The 23,265-nt window shown below is 39.6% G+C and overlaps 2 protein-coding genes across 4 annotated transcripts in view; one reads left to right on the top strand and one right to left on the bottom strand.

Annotated features, from left to right (window-relative positions):
- Positions 1–9,246, top strand: part of SKIC3 (SKI3 subunit of superkiller complex) — a 91,362-nt gene extending 82,116 nt beyond the window's left edge. The window contains exons 37-41 of the mRNA XM_060235678.1: positions 170–328; positions 5,144–5,296; positions 6,175–6,305; positions 7,224–7,347; positions 8,641–9,246. Of these exons, the coding sequence (XP_060091661.1) occupies positions 170–328; positions 5,144–5,296; positions 6,175–6,305; positions 7,224–7,347; positions 8,641–8,724 (651 nt within the window). The 3' untranslated portion in view covers positions 8,725–9,246. The remainder of the gene's footprint in view (positions 1–169; positions 329–5,143; positions 5,297–6,174; positions 6,306–7,223; positions 7,348–8,640) is intronic.
- A 2,950-nt stretch (positions 9,247–12,196) lies between these two features.
- The window catches only part of FAM81B (family with sequence similarity 81 member B), a 45,088-nt gene continuing 34,019 nt past the window's right edge, over positions 12,197–23,265 (bottom strand). Inside the window, exons 5-7 of one of the 3 annotated variants that reach the window (XM_060235679.1) lie at positions 21,046–21,181; positions 13,775–13,970; positions 12,197–12,341 (exon numbers count right to left, since the gene is read on the bottom strand). In XM_060235679.1, the coding sequence (XP_060091662.1) occupies positions 12,205–12,341; positions 13,775–13,970; positions 21,046–21,181 (469 nt within the window). In that variant the 3' untranslated portion in view covers positions 12,197–12,204. The remainder of the gene's footprint in view (positions 12,342–13,774; positions 13,971–21,045; positions 21,182–23,265) is intronic. The other 2 variants (XM_060235681.1, XM_060235682.1) reach the window with 2 other exon arrangements.

The following is a 23,265-nucleotide window of genomic DNA, read 5'->3' on the forward strand; positions in this document are numbered from 1 at the left end:
CTGGGTGAATGTCCAATTCCTCATGCTCTGACCAAATGAAGACTGTGTTGACCCTGTTTCCCCCCTTTTGTGATAGTCAAGAACCCAGATCCTGGTAGTCTCACAAGCTTACATGAGGGCACTATTTCCAGTATTTCTTGTACTGAACTTAATTTTTGTTTGACTTTAGGGACTAAAAAAATTTCCTGAGCAACCTACTTTGTACTTGCTCTTAAGGCAAGTTCAGTGTAAATCACTCCTGCAGTCTCACAAAGAGCTTCCTGATGCCATCTTGGAAGAGCTTCGAAAGGCAGTGATGTCCAACTCCACTTCAATTACAGCTTGGCATGTAAGTAGGGGTATTGTTTACTCACAGTTTTGATATCTCTTCCTTGTATCATGTAATAATAGCAGCTAATGATGTGAGAGTTGATTTCCCATGTGAGAGCTTATACTAACAACCTGGAACTAAGTCCCTCTGAAATCACTAATCAGTTGTGCAGAAGGCAGAGAGTTCTTCCAAATCTTTCCCCTGCCCTGTGATTTTTTTTCTTTTGTAAGAAAAGATGTTAAATTATAGAACTGCGAAAACTAGAAGAGGTTTGGCTACCATCACTAGGGATAGGTTGGGTGAGAAAATTAAATAAAAACAAGTCCTCTATATCAGGGACAGCCAACGGTAGCTCTCCAGATGTTTTTTGTCTACAACTCCCATCAGCCCCAGCCATTGGCCATGCTGGCTGGAGCTGATGGGAGTAGTAGGCAAAAAACATCTGGAAAGCTACCGTTGGCCACCCCTGCTCTATATTGCAGTTGGTAAGGAGGAGAGCATAGAGAACAAAATGCACAGCATCTAAAGTGCAAACCAGGAAGGAAGAGGTTACTAAATATTTGAGATGGCCAAGTGAGAAGGATAAGTTACATAATGTCAGTACACACTGCATTTTATAGTTGGGTCTAGTACAGAAATGAAGCAATAAGGTAATGTACCATAAAATAACTTGGACACAAACAGGCAAGTCTTTAAAATAGATACTTGCATACTTCTGTGGAACTTGCAGAAAAGCAGTAAACAAGCATCTCTGCTGACATTTTTTCTGTGTCATTGACTATTCCTACAGCTGTTTGAACTCTCTGGTCCATGAATGCTTATTTTCTCTTTTGTGATATAATTTAATTTTAAGCACCAACTTTTTGTTTATGGCACTGACATTAATGTTTTGTTTTCAAAGATTTCAGGTTTTCACGGCTGGTAACATCATTAGGGTTTGTAGAATCTTTCAGGCTCAAGTGCCGTGTTCTACTGGAGAAAGTTTTCCTTCCAGACGAGAACGAAAGGTCTGGAAGGAAAACTTTCTCCAGTAGAACACGGCACTTGAGCCCAAAAGATTCTACAAACCCTAACGTTTTGTTTGTTTCTTATGTTTTGTTACGCCTCTCTAGGAGCTGAGAGTAACACATAATGGGGTTGGATCCTGCAGTCAATCAGCAAAAGGTGCTGATACTTGCAGATCTTTCCCACATTCCTTTCCCCTAATCAGACCTTTGTGATGTCAGGAAATCTTATTTGTAGGGTTGCAAGACCCAGCATGGAGTCTGTAGTGGGGAAAGGGAAAGGATGAAAATTGTCTTTTCACTTTAGCAGGGAGAGATATAGAGATAGATAGATATCAGTATTATATATCTTAACATTCAAAATGTATTTCAGTTCTTATTTATCATTTATTCTGTGACTATTTCCAATTTAAACATGAGGAACTGAAAGACAGTTTTGTCCAAGGCTATCAAAGAAGGGGCTCATGTCTGAGCAGCATTTTCAAGCTTCCAAACAAACTCTTCTTATCCACAGCAGTATACTGAAAAAGTGCTTCCATACCTGCACACTCCATGTACTTTGCAGGTGGAGTCAGTTTTGGCATCAGACTATTTAGTTGTCTTCCTGCCTGCAAACATCATGCCACTTAAGTCAGTACAGGGCTGCCATTAGGGTGTGTGTGTATAAAATACATGCACAGGTCGTTTTGTAGAAAAAGAGGTGCTGGAGCTAATTTGCATGACTGATTTGCATATGCCACACACCCCTGACATCACTGGAAGGTGTACTAAATTTGTATCAGCATCTACCTTAAAATTCTTCTTGAGTTATAAATGTCAGAACAAAACCTTAATCCCTTTTTAAATTACTTTCTCCTATGTGGCCACAGTGGCATGATGAAGATTTCCATCTGTTTGCTTTATATGTTTTGGTTATTTTCCCATTTTTTATGTGGAAAAATATTAGAAAGTTTGTCATATCTTAGAGTTCAGCAAAATTCTCACAGGGGGTTTGAACAGTGAAGCCTAGAAGCAAGTATTTGGGGGCGGGGGAGGGGGAAAGAAATAGCACAATAAAATGTAGAGGGTGTGGAGCTCTGCTGCTGTGAGCTCCTGTCCAAAATGAGGCATATATATGTGTGTGTGTGTGTATCTATATCTATACACAGACACAGAACAACTAATTTTGCATTAGCACATTGGATCTTGATGTCTCTTCTAGTTCACCCTTCAAATGTTGCATACTCTTGTTGATGTGTTCTTTTGCACATAAATGTGCTCAATAATTTGCTCAGGAAATGTGGCTTTTTCATTACTATAAAGCAGAAATAATCTAAACATCAGTGGCACAAGGCTAGGACAAAAAATACCCTGTCACTGAGCCATTGCTTCAATGTTTCAAGCTAACAAACTTTAGAACATTTATCTGGACCTTTTGTATCGCTTATTTTCATGCCCTTCAACTTTTTTTTTCTTAATTCAGATCTTCCATTTTTATTACTAGTAAATTGTACCAGTAACTGAGCCATAAAAGGAGAGTGCTCCTACTTGGGAAAGAGCTGTACGCTGAATCATTGCAGGACAAAATTTCACTGTTCCTGCTTTAATCATTCATAGACAGTCATATTACATAACAGAACTCTGCTTAACAAATTTGATGTAATAGATGTAGGCACATCTAGTGCATCTGGCCTAATTCTACAAGCTCTTTGCCCATTTCTTTCTCTTTTTATTCTTCAGATACAAAATAAGTTTCAGCTACTTCCCTTGTTAACATCTTTGTAAACTGGTAGGAAAACCAGCTCAACTGTGCTGTGGACACCAGCAAGACAATGAAAAATATTGGTCTATGAATGATAATAGAATTAGAAGAGACCTGTCCTAATACAAGAGGACATGTTTCCAACATACCATGAACAGTAGACAGCTCATAGAAGACTTTCCCATGTTCCTTCTGCTTTGCCTAGGGAGGGGCATTTCTGTTGGTGGGAAATGATCATAGCCCCAGGTTTCTTTTTTCTGGATGTGCTGGATTGAAAAGCATTATGGTAAACTATATACTAGGGGCAGAACAAGCTCAGTCATAATTTGTCAGAGTTTTCAACAGAATACGGATGTGATTTTTTCCCCCAGGACAACTTAAGATGTACATTACTAGGACAAAATGAAAAATGGAGAAAGAGATGACAACTGGACTTGAGTAGAGGGGTTACAGCCAGGTGGCCACAGCAGTTCAGTTGAAATTAGACTAGGGTTGTTCAGCGGGGGAAGCAAAAGTGGGTCTTGATGTAAGCATTTGGACAAACAGTGTGGGAGTATTCCAGGGATTGGGGAAGGGGGATATTCCAGGCATGATAGCCTAGTGGCAAAAGGATTAGACGTGAAATAGGTTTGTAGAAGATTCCAAATGAGTGGAAAGATAGCTAAGTGTAAAGAAATAAGGTGGAAGTTGTGCAGTAGTAGCAGCAAGACTGAGATTAATTAAGATTTTCATTTAGCTGCTCATCTGGTTGCCCTCAGTGAAATTAAAATTGATGAGAAATAGAGCTGTCACATTCAATATTCCCTCTAAGCTGTGGAGTCTTGTGAGCACAAATTCTACTTTGTGAGCTACTGGCATTAAAGTTGTGAGCTATTGCATAAATTATCTTGCTCTGGGGCCATTATTCCTGAGCTAAGACAAAAATGTGTGAGCCAGAGGCTACAAAACTCTGAGCTAGCTCACTAACTCAGCTTAGAGGGAACAGTGGTCACAATGTTGCTTCCAGGCAACTGCCATCTTGAAATAAGCTATATTATTAGGACAGTATGCAGGGCTCTTCAAGCATACTTCCATAGTGCAGCCGTATAAAACACCAAAAAGCAATATAGTTAATTTCATGGGCAGTTTTATCAGTTTCCTTCAGAGATAGAGCCCCTTAGCTGGCAAGGACTACTCTGTCCAAGACTGACCGTTGAGGCTTGGCAAGGTCATTTAATTGCTGCCCAGTACTCGAGGATGGGCTCTTTGTGGAAGAGGAAAATTGTCTGGAGATAGCAGGGGAATACTGAGGAAAAGCTGAGGAGCCCACGCTAGCAGAGATGGGGAGAAGTGACTTAAGTAGTTACTTCTCAAAGCAGGGTGACATGCAGAGGCAAGAATGAAATTACAGTAGCTTTAATAAGTGATGCCAAGAGGAGCGAGAAAATAATAGCAGTTGTATATGCATGATCTTAGCCAAAAGGCTGAGAAGTGATAGCAGTTATATAGGAGGATAACTCCATTCTGAAAAAGGAAGGCACAGCTGAGTCTGGTGACATGGATTCAAAGGATGTCTTCTGAAGCTGCATCCATAAGACCATGATCAGCTCTTTCTGGCATATTTTGAAATGGATGTGAGCTAGTTAGTAAAGTGCCACTATATTCCATGGCATCATGTTGGGATGTAAGTTCAACTGGTGAATTTATCCTTGTAGGTAATTTGTTTTCCTGGTAGCTGTGATTATAAAAGAGCGGGAGAAACCCTGCTTTATCAGCAGCAGGACTCATTCAGAGAGATGAGGTGGGAGCAGTCCAGTAACTTTGTGTACTTTTCAATTTCACCTTTGCGTGAAAATCCAAATGAAATGGTGAGTCCTTGCCCTTTCACCAAAATCCAACATGTCTTTGAGGAGACTTCTCTAAAACTAAAGAACAGTGGGGCATTTTTACAAATGCTTGCATTTGTTGTCTGCTTGCTCTAAAGTAATCTTGATAGTCCTTCCTTTTAAAATAAAAGTTCCATGGATTCAAGACTAAGGGCTGAGTACATAAGACCAAAATTAAAATTAAATGCAAGCCTGAACAAGTACCTTTTTTTTTATCCTTCAGTGGTTGGCACAAGTGTATCAGTCCCAAGGAATGATGGTAGCTGCAGAGATATGTTTCCGAAAAAGTCTGCAGCTGGCATCCCAGCAAGGCAGCTGGAGTGGGAAGCTTTCTAGTCTACTAAGGCTTGCTAAACTTGCCCTGGAAGTCTGCATGGTAGGAGGATTTAAGTTATTAAATGGTTAAATGAACTGATTGCAGTAATCTCAGTTTAAAATGTAATAGAGTTCTTCGCATTTTGATGATTACAAGTTCAAAGAAAATGTAGGTATTAGATGTTTTTCCCATTCAGATTGTACAGTTTTCATAGTAAATGTACTATGAAAATAATAGTGAGCTATATAAACCTTACCAACATTTTAAAACCTCACATAATTGTGAAGAAAAAAAATAAAAGTGTTCTGCTGCATCAAATTGAGGCAAAGCTTATGCAAATGAGATAATAGTCTTTTCTCAGCAGTGTCTGAGGCAAAGTGCACAAGTTGTCATTTTGAAGTATGAATTGGACTAGCAGATTTTGATCTTCAATTATTCCAATTAACCAAAAGTTGCTAAACCATGTGCAATCCCCCATTGGAACCAAGAGGAGTGTATCCTGCTGTGTCAGTGGATTCCAAAATTGCTTTCCAAGCATATTTCATTCATTTAAATATAGTTTGTAAATGAGCTTCAGAGTGGGGGATACCACTAAGGAGTTCAACCTGAGATCATTATCTTTGCAAATCAAGACATTCTTCTTGAATGCAAAATATCATTACTCCATGAAGTTACATGTCTGTCATCTGTGTTTTCAAGAAGGCTCTACAATCTACAGGAAGCTGAAAATAGACTTTCAAAAAAATTAAGTTAATGGACTTGGGTTTTTCATTTCCCTTCTGTTAAGAGGTTTTGAAAGCAAGTTATTGCACACTAAATGAATTCTAAATGTTCGTTCAAAATAACAATAGTATGGATATGCCTTCTGTCATGTCAGATCAAAACTAAACCATTTATAATTGTGACACAGTGATTTAAATTTTGTTTCTGTGTTGAAGGCTAATATTTCTAATGATCACTGGCCATCTTTGGTTCAAGAAGCAACAACAGAAGCCTTGAAACTTTCCATGTGTCCAGTGGGTGTTCTTTTACAAGCACTTCTGCAGTACAGTCGCAAAATGGGATCAAGGTATGTTACTAGTCTACATGTAATAGGAGAATCATCTATGCTTGGGGCATAAGAAAATATACTTAATGAAACTCTAGAATAATCTAATTCACAAAAGTTACTTTATTTATATCCCACCTTTCTGTATAAAAAGAATACCCAAGTCAGCTGATAAATATTACACATTCCAATAAGAATACAAGCACACATTATATAAATAATATATAATTATAATATATAATTATATATAAATAATTACTATATATTATACTATATACTGTATATTATATATATTATAAAATTATTATATATAATTATGTAAAATAATGTGTGTAGTAAACTGTATTTAATGATTTAGTTATAAAAAGCTAAACAAAAAAGTAAAATTGTAATTTTTCTTCTACAATGAGATATATAAAATATCTGTAGAAATACATAAATGCCTCTAATCAACAACAAAAAAATCCCCACCATGGCCAAGATTAAAAGAAATGATGTCTAATATGGAAACTGCCTGCAGTTGGACCTTGCACTTCCTCTTTCAGTAGAGCGGCTTCCATTGTCAAAGAGGAGATGCTTTACAAACTTAACTGTAGTTTACTTCTTTCAGAGGGGAAACGGCATACATGCTCATGTGTAAATTATTATTTGGATTCCATTCAAGAAATCTGATACAATTGACTCTTAGACTACTTCTGAGTATTTAATCTGTCTTCTAAAAGAGGAATTCAGTATTTTCTTTCTGCTTGTGGAGTTTGTATACTGTCACATAAAACTCTGTTTTCTGCTTGTTTCGTGTTCAGTTGAAAACTTGCTGTAACTGTGCTAAGAGTTCCATTTTGGAATGGAAGAGTATAATTTGAACCCTTAATGGTACAAAATTTCACCCTCACTTTCTTGTTGCGGATTATGTCAATTCTGTTTCTGTTTTCTTTGTAGGGAAACTCGTCGCATGCTAGAAAGGGTGGTGTATCAGTTGGGGTATCCGGAAACTGTTGTTTCAGTTGCCAGATGGTATCTCCTAAGACATTTATACGGCAAAGATGATTATCAATTAATAGATGTAAGGAACACCCCCTTGTACAAATGCTTTTTGAGTTTTATCTACAAAATAGTTAGAAAGCTTTTGAAAGTCCATGTAATTTTTCACAGAGATCAGTGCATAAAATCTGGGTGTTTGGGAAACTTAGTTGCATGCTGGTACTTAGGACAAACCTTTGCAGTGGTTGTGCCGCAACAAGCTGGAATACACCTTGATTCAGTTTTTGGCTCAAGGTTAATATGCTCAAGTGCTTGCTTCACTTGGATGAAGTGATGTAGTCTTATACTAATATTCAGGAGTATATTTATACCACTGGTTTTGGTGTTTGTGTTTTTCTTCAGTTGTGTTTTATGATGTGTGTGTTTAACTACACATACCACCATATGTTCTTCAGCATAAAAGTGATTAAAACATGTTAAACTGTGTTTCTGGGGTATATTAGAATCAATATCATGTGTTAATAATGTCCTCTCATTTAAGCCATATTGGATTGTCTCTATGCAAGGGAATAAATAAATGCAAACACTAAAATAGAAACACTCAGAAACCAGAGGAAGAGTAGTTCAGCCTCCCTGGATATTTGTTAATTGAAAGTTTCTGTACATCAAAAGAAGTTGAAAGCAAAACTCCATTGAAACTGGTGCTACAGAAAGTAATTGTCTTCTACATATAAAGTCCTATCTATAAATAAAATGCTATCATGAATTTGTAATCTGAACCATTGATAGATTGGGTGTAAAAGTGCCAAAAATAAACAGTTTCCAAGAGAACTGGAAAACTGTGATTTGGTTTTACTTAAGCATATGTATTCTAGAGCATTTCAAGAATATTCCCAAGAAAATGTGTGCTGTAAGAGCTAGCAGAAATGTCTTTAATACATTTCTTCTGGAGAACAGAACAAGTACAATTACTTGTTCTGTTCTCCAGAAGAAATGTATCTCACACAGTATCAGTGTGTATCTTAGGTAGCAAGTGGAGGAAAACATTCTGTCATCTGAAGTGTGAAGAGACACCTGTTACTGTCAGGCATGTTTATCTGCCATCTCAATGCTGTATGTTTTACTCCTCTGTACTGGAGAACAATGCTTTTCCAGGTATCAGATATGGGGAATAAAATTGTAAGAATGAAAAGAAAGGGTGTACAAGAACTGAAGCCTTGGCAAAGAGCACATTTCCTTTGCTTACTAAAGGAGTAAGCTACATGACAGCTTTAATTTGGTTCTTTAGCTTATGTTGTAGCAGAAAAGATGTGAATAATTTTAATTCCTGTATTTAAGTATTATCCGTAACTTACCCTTTCCCAATTCTTTTCAGGCTCTTATAGGGAATGCCAAAGCTAATGGAGATGTTCGAACTTTGGAACTAGACAAGAAACTGTCAGCAGCAGCATCCACCTAATATGACCTTCAATGAGGACAGGAACAGACAAAAATTCATGACAACCTCCATCAAAATAGCAGTTGTTATTTAAAGTCAAAGTTCCTTTTTTGGGAAAAAGTAGCAGTTCTTTTCCTCTCTGTTTTAAAAAGAAGCTGTTGTTAAACTGCTGAGAAGTAATTCAGTTGAGATTTGTTTGTGCAAAGCTTAGCAAATAGCAACTGTAGACATTTACAGGAGTAATGCTTGCTTGGCTTCAGCTACAGTGCCAAGTAGAGCATGTTTCTGCCATTGAAACGTGGCCTTTGCCATATGTACAGGTGTCTTTATTGCTAGGTAGATGCTAAGCCTTCTGCAAAATAAATTGTATTACAAAGTGTTAGAAATGGAGGTATGCTGGCCTCCTCCATAATACTGTAATTTTTATTCTCTCTCCACTTCTGCGATTTAGTTTCTATGCCAAGATTTCAATGATATTTCAAATTCTGTTATCTCAGTATTCACAGGAAATAAAAAAACAATGAATTTTCTCTGTTTCTTTTTTTAACATCTGCTGTCTTCTTTGACTTTATGTCATGGATATTACTCTAAGTTCTCAAGTACTAGAAAGAGCTGTGAATGCTCATATTGAAGAATATGTTGGTTGGTTTTGATTTCTGGCGCATAAATGCTGCTCTAATTGCTTAATATCAAGCTTCAGTTGGCTCTTGCACTCTTATTATCCTCCTGCAGAATGTCCTGTTTCTTTAGCAGTAATTATTTGTGCAAAGTAAATGGAATGTGGTTTTCTCAGGAAGCCTTTTTCAGTGGCTTTGTTCCATTGGTCCTCTGGAGAACTTAATTCTTTCAACTCCAAGGCATCAGAATCTAATTGCTCTGGGTCTTTAATGAATGTGAGGTTTTATAGTTAACATCAGCATCTTTTTCATTTTACTGATGCCATATTTCATTGACATCATATTTGCTAGTTTATATGACATTAACCTTATGACTTCATAATGCAATAGATCTTAAATATTGGGGCTTTCTCAGGGCCTAAAAAGTTTATCTGTATCTCAGGAGAAACTGTTTTTAACTTGAGAAATTCATTATTTACAAGTTTTATAAATCCTTGATTTATTAAAATGATGTGCTATTTGTTGTGCTGGCACACTGGCAATCCTACATCCTATAAAAATTAACTAAAAGTGATGTTGCTCAGGTGAATATCTGAGATGAGATTTTAGAAAGATACATTTTATAGCCTAAATATATAAACCATTTCCCTTTTTCTTGTGCTGACTCATCATTCTTCCTGTCCTTTGTTTCCTAATCAGTTTGTTACTCCTACAAGGGCAGGTATAAAATGCAGTACAGACAACTTACTGCTGCTTTATTAGAGGAATGATGATTTGAACTTTGAGGAGGGTTAGTAAGAATTAGTCATCTGTGATTTTACCACTCTGGAGCACTTTTCTTGACTGGATGTTTCAATAGAAGTAAATTTAATCCCCAAATTATAGATTTCTGAAAGTGAGGCATGTAAGTAATTTTCTCAGTGCTTTAAGTTATGACAGTGACAGATAACACTTCCTGGAATGCGGTCAACTTTTGTATTTGCTGCTTTACACTATTATCTCTGACACAGAGTTATAGTTCTCTTGTACATTCTACTTAACAACTCCATCTTAAAGAGGTTGCATGGATGTCAGCTGAAGTTTAAAATACCTCTTTCTGTAATATCCTTGCAAAATAAAATTCCTGGGTTTTTCAGGAAAGCAAAAATTCTTCAGATGACCAATGCAATCTTTTATTTTGGTGCAGAATATTGGTTTCTGAAACTTGAATGAAGGCCAAGAAATTAGTTCCATTTGCATCTGTCCCTTCTCCAAGCCTATTCTTTTGTAGTATCTCAATCTAACTTCATGTAGAACCTGTCCCGTTTAATTCATAATGCCAAAAAAAATGGTAGTGTATCTACCTATAATTTCTTAGTAAGAGTGAATGCATAGAGAATTGCTAAAGTGGCATTGTGAAACATATTTCTTCTAGGCTTCCCAACCCCCTCACCCTGGTGGGAGACCCTGAATTTGCAGGCTCCTCCCCCGCTCTCCAAAAATCTGGAAGCGGGGGGGGGGGAGAACATGCATGTAGGCATCATGTCGTTGCAGAGCTCCTGCAGATTTAGAAACCTGCAAACAGTTTTTAAAATGTGTGCCCCTTTAAGGCTGTACAGGAAACAGGAAGGGCTTCATGGGAAAGGGTCAGTAACAGTTTCCATGGAGAACGGCCCCTCCCTTTCTTTTGCTTTCGTTTTCACAGCAAGCAAAGTTCTGCTGGAAGAAGACCAAGTAAGTATTTGTGTGTGTGAGAGAGGGAGGGGGCAGGGGATTCCCTGGTATGGAGGCCCTCCCCCCCCTTTAGAAAGCGCGGGGGGGGGAGGAAAATGTCTACTGGGCACTCTATTATTCCCTATGGAGAACGATTCCCATAGGGAATAATAGGGAATTGATCCGTGGGTATTGGGGGCTCTGGGGGGGTATTTTTTGAGGTAGAGGCACCAAATTTTTAGTATAGCATCTAGTGCCTCTCCCCAAAATACCCCCCAAGTTTCAAAACGATTGGACCAGAGGGTCCAATTCTATGAGCCCCAAAAGATGGTGCCCCTATCCTTAATTATTTCCTATGGAAGAAAGGCATTTAAAAAGGTGTGCTGTCCCTTTAAATGTGATGGCCAGAACTCCCTTGGAGTTCAATTATGCTTGTCACACCCTTGTTCCTGGCTCTGCCCCCAATGTCGCTTGGCTCCACCCCAAAGTCTGGCTCCGCCCCCAAAGTCCCCAGATTTTTCTTTAATTAGACTTGGTAACCCTAATCTCTTCCTTTCCTACTGTTCTGCAACAAGCATACATCTGAGCATTTTGTTACATCTGAGCATTTTGTTACATTGATTATTTGTATTTTCCCTGTCAAGAAAATTTGTGCCAAAATTAAAACCTCACAAAAAACAAATCTATAAACAGAACACTATGTAAGATTGTTTGAATTTGTAACTGTTGTTGAAGTCACAGGAATAAGTTTTGCATAAATTCTGACAGGTTTTTCCTTAGGAAATTGCTCTCTCTTAGGAGGGGATTTTTAATTTAATTTAATTTTTTGCCACTTGGTTATAAAATTCCATTGCAAGAAGTTACACAACCTGTTTCCCAGTTTGCAGGTCAACAAATAAGCTCATGGTTTGAGAATTCCCAGCTGTAACACTAGATAACTAATTTCAAAAATACACTAAGCAATTTGCTTATACAACAATTATAAATCATTGGTGGATTTTATTTTATCCAAAATATAAATTGTAATGCATATTATCCAGGGCAATTTTTCATTTCGATCTCTTAAAGTTTATTGCAACACTTATGTTACCAGTGGTCTATGGATACAAAGGAAACAAGGTTGATGTTATAGGATTTGAAAGCCGTATCAATATTTGTAGTAATTCCTCAATCTGGAGTAACTACAAATGCATCATTGGTCTTCTTGGAGTGCAGTTATTTTTCGTCTTATCTTCTTCATGTCTTGCTTGAACTTCTCCTTTTCTAATTTTAGTTTTGTTGTCTGTATTTGTTTAAGCGCATCAAGAGAATCACGAATGGATTGAAATCCTGGTAAATAACAAGCATGCTTTAAATTAGGATAACCAATATGGGTCAAAACCAATTTTTTTTCCTAAAGACTGTTCAGCAATTCTTCAACTACATAGTGCTTTCTTTGATGCATACTAAATTTATCAATAGTGATAGTGGTTAGAATGTATACTTGAACAGGGAAGACCAGAGCTTATGTCCCTATGAGCCAAAGTCACTTGTGCCAGTTACTTGCTCAGTTTAATAAAAATTGCAGGTTTTTAGGCAAAAGTAGAAGATGGGAGAACCATATATGTCCTCCCAAGCTACTTGGAGGAGGAGGAAGGGTAATATAAGAACGTAATAGCTGTCATTTATAGTACTAGGAAATGCTATAGATATTTATAGTGGTAGGAAATGTTGCAAAACCACCCATTTCAATTTTACTGCTGTGATTTCTTGGGGAATTCATACCTTCATAAAATATATATTAGTATTTCTGTATAGCCACAACAAATGGAAGAGATTAAAAATCCCTTATTATTGTAATCTTTCCAAAATTGCTATTCCCATAGAAATACTTTAATGTAGCATAACAGTAACTGAGAGTACATTAAATTGATGCCTAAATAAAGACATGTTCAGTCCATTAATATTCACATGTTACTGATAGTTGTCTGCCTTAGTGAAGGAAGAATGACATCTTCCTTGGACATTATCAAGGAAATCTGCTCTGGTTTAACATTCTCTGAGAAATCTGCTCTGGTTACTCTCTGAGAAGGGTGTACGTTTGGAACTGTTTCCCCTTGAAAATGCTTATAGCAGTGTGGATCATATTGCCAAAAACATCCTGATTTATATGCTCCAGAAGGCCTAAGTTTCCTTGGAAAAACCACTGTTGGTCTAGCCTTCCGCAAATTGATGATGGCAAATGTCTCTCAACTACAGCCATAATTGAAAGTATTCCTCTCCATTCAAATGTATCCTCAGGGATAGCCAGTGTACCTCACATGAACTCTTTTTACAAATGCATGAGTTTGCCATGTGTGTGCATGTATATTTTGAGATTATTAGGTAATCTCCATATAGATGGATATGGTAATATCTGAGCAGTTATGACAAATAGATCATACATCTTATGTCATAGTAAATGTAACATCTGACAAGTTTTTTTCTGACATAGAAATTGGAAAGACTAACAGAAACTAGTACTGATTTAAATCTGTAGCTGTTTCTATGATTAAGAGTTGGAATAGTCTTCAGATGCTTGACAGATTGCCTCTCTTCAAAGACAATATTGAAATTAGCAACAAAGCATCTTGTGCAAAGTGAGGAGGAGCTTAAAGCTTGCACGCTACAATTCAAACATCTCTATTCCTGGTCTGTTAGGCATTAGGATTTATTTCACTTCAAAATCATATTTGGAGGAAGATTGGATCCCAAAGATTTACCATAAAATAAATTACCCTCACCTGATCTATATTCACTTTGGATTTCCTCCAGCTCACTCCACATCATTTTTTCAAATCGAGCAATTCTTGCATAGAGTTTATTTTGATCGTTTTTCACTTGACTCAGGTCTGCTTCAAATCGCAGTGTTTTATCGGAATTTTCTATTCTTTTGGATAAGTAATTAAAACCTTCTTCCATTTTCTTTTCCACTGTGTCCTTTGAAAAGATGCATTATGAGAAATTGACACTTTCAATAATAAGAATCTTGTCATAGTGTTTCCCATAACCTTCTCCTTTAAACTCTCATTCTTCCTGTTATTGTGGTCCCTAACCATGTCACCTCCCTGAGGTTGGTTTTAATGTTAATGTAGAAGATGAAGATAGAAGATATTGGATTTATATCCCGCCCTCCACTCCAAATCTCAGTCTCAGAGTGGCTCATAATCTCCTTTATCTTCCTCTCCCACAACAGATACCCTGTGAGGTGGGTGGGGCTGGGAGGGTTTTCAAAGCAACTGTCCTTTCAAGGACAGCCTCTGTGAGAGCTATGGCTAACCCAAGACCATTCCAGCAGGTGCAAGTGGAGCAGTGGGGAATCAAACCCCGGTTCTCCCAGATAAGAGTGCACACTTAACCACTACACCAAACTAGATCCAGTTATGGATGCTCAATAGATCGTGTAATTTGGCCCTTAATACCAATCCTTTACCAATAACGTGGAGTGGGTCATGAGCCTTGGAAAGCAGAGATAAAGTAGTGATGTGAACAAAGCAGAAGTCAGAGGCACATAGAGTTTGAGAGGTTACAGGTAGTAGTACCACAAAGCTTCATTATATGAAAAAACAGAAAAATCACCTGTGGAAGCTAATAAAGCTTTAGAGGTGGCTCATAGGTCAATGTACCTACAAGGAAAAATGCACCATGCCCTGGTCCCCATATTTCCCTTTAGAGCGCTTGCTTCCTTAAAATCTGCTGCTTACCTCACTTCAGAGGGGGGGGGGGGAAATCATGAGTTACTAGCCTTGTTAACAATAATGGATGAATAAGAGCTGTAGAAAGCCATTGGACATAGTGATGGAAAAGTGCTGCAAAATACATCAGTTGCTGAGGGTGTCTAGAAAGCATGTAAACAATTTAATCTTAATGAAATATTCCCAAGTGGCAGTTTCAGGGATGGAGGGGGACAGCACCTTACTTGTGATTAAGTATTTCTGCTAACTCCCTTACACCCAACTCCCAAAGAATGTTGATAGTACAAGGCACCAAATGTGTTTACCAAAAAGATCAACGTATTTCAAAAATAAAGACTTGTGGATGTTTTCTAGAGCTATTTTAATATAGATTTGAGGATACATATGGACTGGGCAATAGATTACTCCATTCCGAAAGACATGCAACTAAGGGAAAAGGAAGATGAAAAGCAGTTCTAATTCTAACAACCATCATGATACACAGGCCTCATTTTGGGCAGGAACTCACAGCAGCAGAGCTGCAGATCCTTTAAATTTTATTCCGCTATTTCTTTCTTACCCCCCCCCCCCGCCTCAACAATTGCTTCTGGGCTCCACTGTTCAAGCCCCCTGTGAGAATTTTGCTGAACTTTAAAATTTGACAAACTTTCTAATATTTTTCCTTACAAAAAAAATGGGAAATTAACCAAAACATATAAAGCAGACAGATGGAAATCATTGTGCTACTGTGGCCACATAGAAGAAAGCAATTTAAAAAGTATTAAGGGGGTAAGGTTTTATTATGACAATTATAATTCAAGGAGCATTTTAAGGTAGATGCTGAGCTGATATAATTTAGTACACCTTCCAGTGATATCAGGGGCGTGTGGCATATGCAAATGAGTTGTGCTAATGACCTCTGGCACCTCTTTTTCTACAAAATGACCCCTGAATCGATAAGGGAGAAAGTAACTGTGGAAATGAGAAGTTGGGGGGGGGGGGATATCCAAACCTATATTCAAGTGAATAGCACTGAATAAAGTTATTCAGAAGGGCTGTGCTTGATCTGAGTATTGTTCACACATTTCTAAGAGCTGAATACTGTTTTCTCTCAGAAGAACTGGGGGGTACTTTCTAGTTTTTCTTGCATCTGAATTGTGTCAGTAAACATGTTATTTTCATTGAGTTATAATTTTATAGAACAAGCACATTTCACATTATAGTTACAAATACATATATTCTAGTAATATCACCCGTTGTGAAGAGAAATACAATGGGCACTAGAAATTTGCTGTGGGTGAGTGCCATGGCATTGTGGGGGCAGGGGAGGGAAGGGAAAGATAGCGGGAGGCAAGGTATGTCGAGAAGGCAGCTATTGGAAAGGGAACTGGAAAAAGTGGAGAATGTGGGGTAGCTTATCAGAGAAGGGGGCTAGATTTAGAAAGAAGAGATGAGGGCAAAAGAGTTGGGGGTAGATTGCTTTCCATCTCCTCCTCCCCTCCCTTCAACTTCTACCTCAGAAAAGGGACAATCTTCCACATTGGGGACAAAGCACCTGACATCATTTTCTCCAGGGAAACCAACATCTGCCCATCTGGAGAGCACTTGTAATTCTGAGTGATCTCCAGGCCTCACATGGAAATTGGCAACAATGGTTCCTTAGGTGGAAATGGCCACTTTGGAGGGTGGAGTCTATGGTGTTGTACCTGTCTTGAGTTCCCACTCCTCAAACACCACCCTCTCCAGGCTCCATCCCTCAAATGTCCAGAAATTTCCCAACCTGGAGTTGGCAACCCTCTCTCCTTCCCAGCCAACCATCAACCTACCTTTATCTGCCCCCCTGACTTCAGCTTTTCATCTCCTCCCCCTTCCCTGCAGCCTCTGCCTAGGAAAAGGACAGTCTTTATCCACAGCGGGGACTAAGAAGCTTACATCATTTTCCTCTTACCCTTTTATCCGCACAACCCTGTGAGGAAGACTAAGCTGAAAGTGAGGTAGGCTAGGCTGAAAGTGGTCCAAAATCACCCAGACAGCTTCCACAGTAGAAACCTGGGTCTGGCAGACCCTGCTCTGAAACACTGACTGCCACATCATAGTGGCTGTTATGGGGGGGGGGGGGCTGCTGCTGAACAGGAGTAAGCAGCCAGCCTGATTATGTCATGCCAGTCAGCTGGCATCAAGATACCCAGAGGGTGCTGGCAGGCCTAGGGCAGGAAACCACCAGGTGGAGGCTCAAGATCTCCTGGTATCACAACTGAACTCCAGACAACAGATTTCTTTCCCCCTGGAGAAAACAACTGCTTTGGAGAGTGGACTTTATGGCATTATATTCAGCTGGGGCCTCTCCACTTCCCAAACTATGGATTTCATAGACTCCACCACAAATGATCCAGGAATTTCCTAACCTGGATCTAGTCAGGACTAGCCCAAATGAGTTCTCACTCAAAGGCCAAAACATACCCGGAAAGAGCCTTACTCCCACTGCCTTTTACTGACAGAACCAAGCTTGGTTGTAGGATTGCCAGGTCAACCTAGAAAACACTGGGGAAATTTGGGGGTGAAGCTGGGGGATTTTGGGCGTGCAGCCAGGAGACTTTCTCATTCTCCCCCCCCCCCAAAAAAACCTAAAAATTCTGCAGTGTTGTTTTCCTGAATACAGTCTTCATTTCTTCATCCCCCAGCAGCTGACTGCACTTCCACTAAATGAAAATGAACATGCACACACACACTCTCCCAAAGCAGCTAAAATAAACAGTTTGCAAGCACTCACTTTTGTGATCTCACTGGGGCAATTTATTCACTGGAGCAGTTAAATGCAACCATCTGTTGTATTTCAACCAACCTCTTTAGACTAATAGGAAAATGAAAGAAGAGCAGCCTATGGGGTGGAGTTTTCCTCTAAACAAACAGAAGAACTCTGCTCACTTCTCATCCTTTTTACACACTCACCAGGAAGACTCAGGTGGCTCTGCCTACTTGCCCTGCCCATTCAGCTTTCTTTTGGGTCACCCATCTAAATATTAACCACAGGATTTAAAGGCACACACACTGTCCAAAACATGCTGAGATATAAAGGAAGATGGTGGCTGTTGGGGCGGGTTTTCCCCCTGTCGGCCAGCTGACTGGTGGCAGGAAGGAGCCTGCAAAACTGGCAAGTCTACCTAGTTGGCTAGCAACAGGCAAGGATGGGAAAGCAAAGACAGCTTCCCCAGTTGTATCATATCCAGCACAAATTTTGTTAGTCTTTAAAATGCTATTGGATTCTTAACTCTTTTACAAGGCTTTTTTTTTTTTTAGCAGGAATGCACAGGAACAGTTTGGTGTTAGGGAGTGTGGCCTAATATGCAAATAAGTTCCTGCTGGGCTTCTTCTACAAAAAAGTGACGGCTGGATGGACGGACAGACAGATTCACTCAACGTTTGAATGATTAAATGCCATGTTGGCTCAATCTGCTATACATCCCTCCCATTTCTAAATATTGTTTGTTAATTTATTTGTGTGTCAGTAACCATAGTCTTTGGACAGAAGCATCCTGGGAAGATGTGTTCCACTCCAGTTTACACCGAAACTGAGTGGTAATATTTCTTTCTCAGAAACATTCACAGTGTTGCTCACTTAATTTCTCACTGAATTTAAACAGTAGAGAAGCTGAAGAATGTTAGACTTTAACAAATATCCCTTGTTCCATACATTTATTTCAGTTAAAGTCCAGGTGTGCTTTCCAGTTTTAGATTATGAGAAACTGTACTTTCTCGTGGAAGAAGATTACCTGGAGTGGGTTTCTCTGCCCATCTGCTTCCAGGGGCACAGTGCAATAAAGAAGCACAGTACAATAAAGTTCTCTACTCTTCATCAGAGTAGGACTGCCTCCCAGTTTCAGCCCTGCTTTCATACAGGTTGTGAGCTACTTGAAGAATCCTGTTTCTTCAAAATGAAGAAGATGGCTTGAAACTCCTTTCACTCTCTCTTAGACAGCTACATGAGAACAGGATTTAAATGCACAATAGAGCAAATCCATGTGATCAGTCAGTTTACTTCCTCTTCCTGTTGACTCCATGTTTAGCCTGATCCCTCAGTTTTTTTCCACTCCTGATATTTATATATATTAGAAGATTGACGGCTGTAGGTGCAGCTCTTGCATTAGTGAGAGGGGGCGAATTATTCTAATATACAAAGCATGACATTTAAAATTGGCTATAAAATGTCATTGGTTTAGTCTGTCTTAGCAAATATTTAGCTTTTAAACTCTTGTGTATAAAACCATCAGATCTGCTAAAATATACAACATTCTCTCATTTTTTGACTCAAGTTGAGGAATGAACCTTTCCCACCGTATCAAAAAATGTACAAGAACTTTAACTCAAATAAACATTAAGCTCTGATCCTGGAACAGGGATTTCCTGAAACTAAACACTCTATTTAAGTGCCTGTCTGAGCCAAGAACCAAAATTGAGATTTAGAATGTTTCTTGAAAAATGGCGCCCTGCCATCAGTGGCAGACCTATTAAAGCCTGTGTATTATACTTTAGTTTGTGACAGGAAAAACAGCACCCAATGTGGAAGGCATACTTAACATCTTTTTTAATAATAGAAACACCCCCTTTCATAGAAATATCATTTTTATTGCTCCTGATAGCAATATGTTGAACACAAGGCCAAAAATACTAATAGAATGTCAGAATAATAATAATAAAAGGTAGTCCCCTGTGCAACCACCAGTCATTTTTGACTCTGGGGTGACGTTGCTTTCACAACATTTTCACAGCAGACTTTTTATGGGGTGGTTTGCCATTGCCTTCCCCAGTCATCTACACTTTCCCCCCAGCAAGCTGAGTACTCATTTTACCAACCTTGGAAGGATGGAAGGCTGAGTCAACCTGAAGCCAGCTACCTGACCCAGCTTCTGCTGGGATTGAACTCAGGTCATGAGCAGAGGGCTCCGACTGCAGTACTGCAGTTTTACCACTCTGCACCATGGGGCTCTGGATGTCAGAATACCAATCTCTAAAGTAAAAATTGACCACATTCTAATTTCTTATTAGCATCTGCCCTTGTGTTCTTTTTCTACTTCATAGTTTTTCCAACCACAGTACTTTCCAACTTTCCAACGCTTCAGTGGCGGCTTAGGGGCCGACTGCTTCCCCTTGGATTTACCAGAACCCTTACGGCCCAACATGCTATGCTGAAGAGCGCAGCACAAATTAAAACTCAAAGGGAGAAATGAACAACCCCAAGGCAGCTAGCCCTTCAAAAAAACAGGCCAGTCACAGAACAAGGGGGCGGGGGGGGAGGGCGAACAGGCCAACCTGCCTCTAAAATGTCCGCCGCCCTACAGCCCTCTAAAATGTCCACCGCCCTAAAGCCCTCTAAAATGGCCACCGCCTCACACTTCAGAAAATGGCCGCCAAGAGCCAGGAATAATAAAGAAGGAAAGGATTCAAAATGGCTGCCCAGCACCAGATGGAAGCAGAAGAACAACCTCCAAGTGCTGAAACAAATGGCCGACAGTAAAATGGCCGACCCACCCTGCTAGGCACCCAGCCCTGCACCTACAGCCACCAAAAACCTCAAAAAACCCCAAATGCAACGATGAACTGCACCCCCAAAGCAAACAAGGGTGGGTGAGAGGGAAGGGGGGGTAGAGAAGCTCCAGCAGACAGGAGCCCTTTAAGGGAGAAGCCTCCCACCGCCCTGATGGCACCCTATCCGCCAAAAAAGGCTGGTAAGGGACCACATTATTAATATTATTTTTAACCAATGCCCTAAAGCAACGGGCTATCGCCCACCAAACCACAACGTCCCACGACAATCTCCAACGCTGAAATCGACGGCGCACCAGTCTCCCAGCCCACGCAAAACCTCCCAGAGCCTAGAGCGTGCGAGCACGCTCCGTACAGCCCGAAAACGCCGGGAAGACTGCCACGGCGTCGAACGGGGCTTCAGCAACAGCGCTGACGCCCCGCCCACTCAGGACGCGCTTAGAAGCGCGCCGAAGATTCCGCTCTCCCTCCAAAGGGGGGCAAAACTTCCCCTTCAGCCACGCTGCGATGCAGCGGGCTTCAGGAGGCTTCAATTTCTTATTAGCATCTGCCCTTGTGTTCTTTTTCTACTTCACAGTTTTTCCAACTTCTTGTTCCCTGAATGGCCCCCCATACACAATACTCATTGTTTACAAGACTATTGTTATATATTCACTGAGAATATTTTAACTAGAATTCCTCTTGGTGTACAGTCTTTTGTTGTTAGTATATTTTCACAAAGGCAGAGTTTTATCAAGTCATGCAGCTTTTTTCTTTCTTTCTTTTTTTGCAATGAACATAATAGATAGAAATATTCTTACCAGTCTGTCTTTCATTGTGCCAAGAAGTTGATTTGTGAGGTAGGTTTGGTCTTGTTCAAATCTTCTGACCTCATTTTCTGTCCATTTCCGTTGGCTTTCAATTTGATTCTTAAGGTCATTTAAAAAACCATTTATCCTAATATTTAAAAAGATTTGCTTAATAAACTACTCCTAGTAAATATAGCATAAAATCTGCATCAATTAAAATGAGGCTCTCTCTGGATTTCTGCAGCTACAAAACAAATTAATGTGGCTGAAATATTGTTGCATGTCAAACAAGCTTTGTGTTGTCTAATTTAGTGGTAGTTCAATATCACTATTTTCACAAGATAATCATATTTCTTGTGTGGTAGAATCTGTTGATCAAGTGCAAAAATCATGCTGGATTCTCTGAGATTTTACTGTAGAAATTTCCTAGTGTTGCCATTGCTGTTGTTTAAAGTTCTCAGTTTGAGATTATAAACTTGTCTGCTGTATGCTCAAGAGAGTGGCTAGTAGCATAAATTTTTTATGGTGGTAGAGCTCAAAAGTTAATGTGTGGAAATGGAAATCTGTGGGAAAAGAGATCTCAGACATCCATTTCATGCATGGAAGAATGGTGGATGGTAATATAAAAGTGAAGAATAACTTGTAAATTAAACCACAGTTCTAGTGGGGACTAGAAGACCTTAGAAGTAGTTTCTGAGGAGGAAATGAGGTTCTAAAACATAAACATCATTCCAAATTAAGTAAAACAAAGGACAACTCAATAGCAAGAGAAATGTTAACTTGATGTGACAATTGGAGTGTGGGTGCATTCACAACATATTAGTGGGTGCACGCATACATTCGCAAAATGACAGAGTGGTTCCTCAGTGGAACAGGCTTCCTTGGGAGATGGTGGGCTCTCCTTCCTTGGAGGTTTTTCAACAGAGGCTAGATGGCTGTCTGATAGCAATGCTGATTTTGTGAATTAAGCAAATCATGAGAAGGAGGGCAAGAAGGGTTGCATCAGTGCTTAGTTTTCATGGCCCTTTCTTACACACCCTTAGTTCTCATGGCCCTTTCTTATATGCCCAGGGAAATGCTGATTACCACTTTGGGGTCAGTCAGCATTTTTTCTCTAGACCAGTTTGGCCATGGATCTTGAAGGTTTTTGCCATCTTCTGGGCATGCAGCAGGGGTCACTGGGGATGGATGTGGAGGGGGGGGGAGGTATTTCTGAAGTTCCTACATTGTGCAGGGGTTTGCTCTAGAGGACCCTGGAGGAACCTTCCAACTTATGATTTTATGAACATAAGCAAACTTTAGCAGTCGCTGAGAGTTACATTTCTCTGAGTTCTGAATATGAGGGTGGGTGGGTTGTTTTTGTGCGGTTAACCCGAGCACCAGGCTGTTAAATGCACTTCTTGGAAGTTCTGGGGCTCTCACATTCCTTTTCTCCTCCTCTCATGCCCAATCAGGGCTTTTTTTTTGTAGCAGGAACTCCTTTGCATATTAGCCAATGATGATTGGATGATTGGCTACATCAGGATGTGTATGGCCTAATATGCAAAGGAGTTCCTGCTACAAAAAAAGCCCTGTGCCCAACAGAATATTGAAGACTTCCTGTTTCAAAACGAAGTACAGCTTGTTGTGACATCCTGATCAGATGAAATTAACTGTGATGTGTAGGTGAGGAGAGCTTTTTTTCAGCAGGAACACACAGGAACACAGTTCCAGCGGGCTTGGGGTCCAGGGTCTGGCCTAATATGCAAATGAGTTCCTGCTGGGTTTTTTCCACACACAAAAAGCCCTGTAGGTGAGAATAAACTATAATCTATGTTGCCCGCTTTGGACATCACAGCAAACTGTGCACAATTACAAACTAATAAATCTTCAAGTTCCTGGGGAGGGAGGATGAGTCCAAGGGCTTCCTAGCTTATTCTTGTCATGAGCAAGTCTCTGTTCATGATTCAGCTGTTCAGTAGCACGTTTAACAAAATTTATTCCAGTTTGACCTGTCATGCATCCAAACTCACTTTATCAAACTTCTGTTTAATTCTAGTACAGCAGACTAGCATGGCTAGCCCTCTAGAACTATTAAATCTCTGCAGAGATTTGTAGAAAAAGCCCAGCAGGAATCATTTGCATATTAGGCCACACACCCTGACATCACCATTATTTCACAGAGGATTTTTTAAAAGAAAAAGCCCAAAAGGGACTCATTTGCATATTAGGACACACACCCTGACACCAAGC

The sequence above is a fragment of the Heteronotia binoei genome, chromosome 4 (genome assembly GCF_032191835.1).
Source record: "Heteronotia binoei isolate CCM8104 ecotype False Entrance Well chromosome 4, APGP_CSIRO_Hbin_v1, whole genome shotgun sequence".
NCBI classification, from domain to species: Eukaryota; Metazoa; Chordata; class Lepidosauria; order Squamata; family Gekkonidae; genus Heteronotia; species Heteronotia binoei.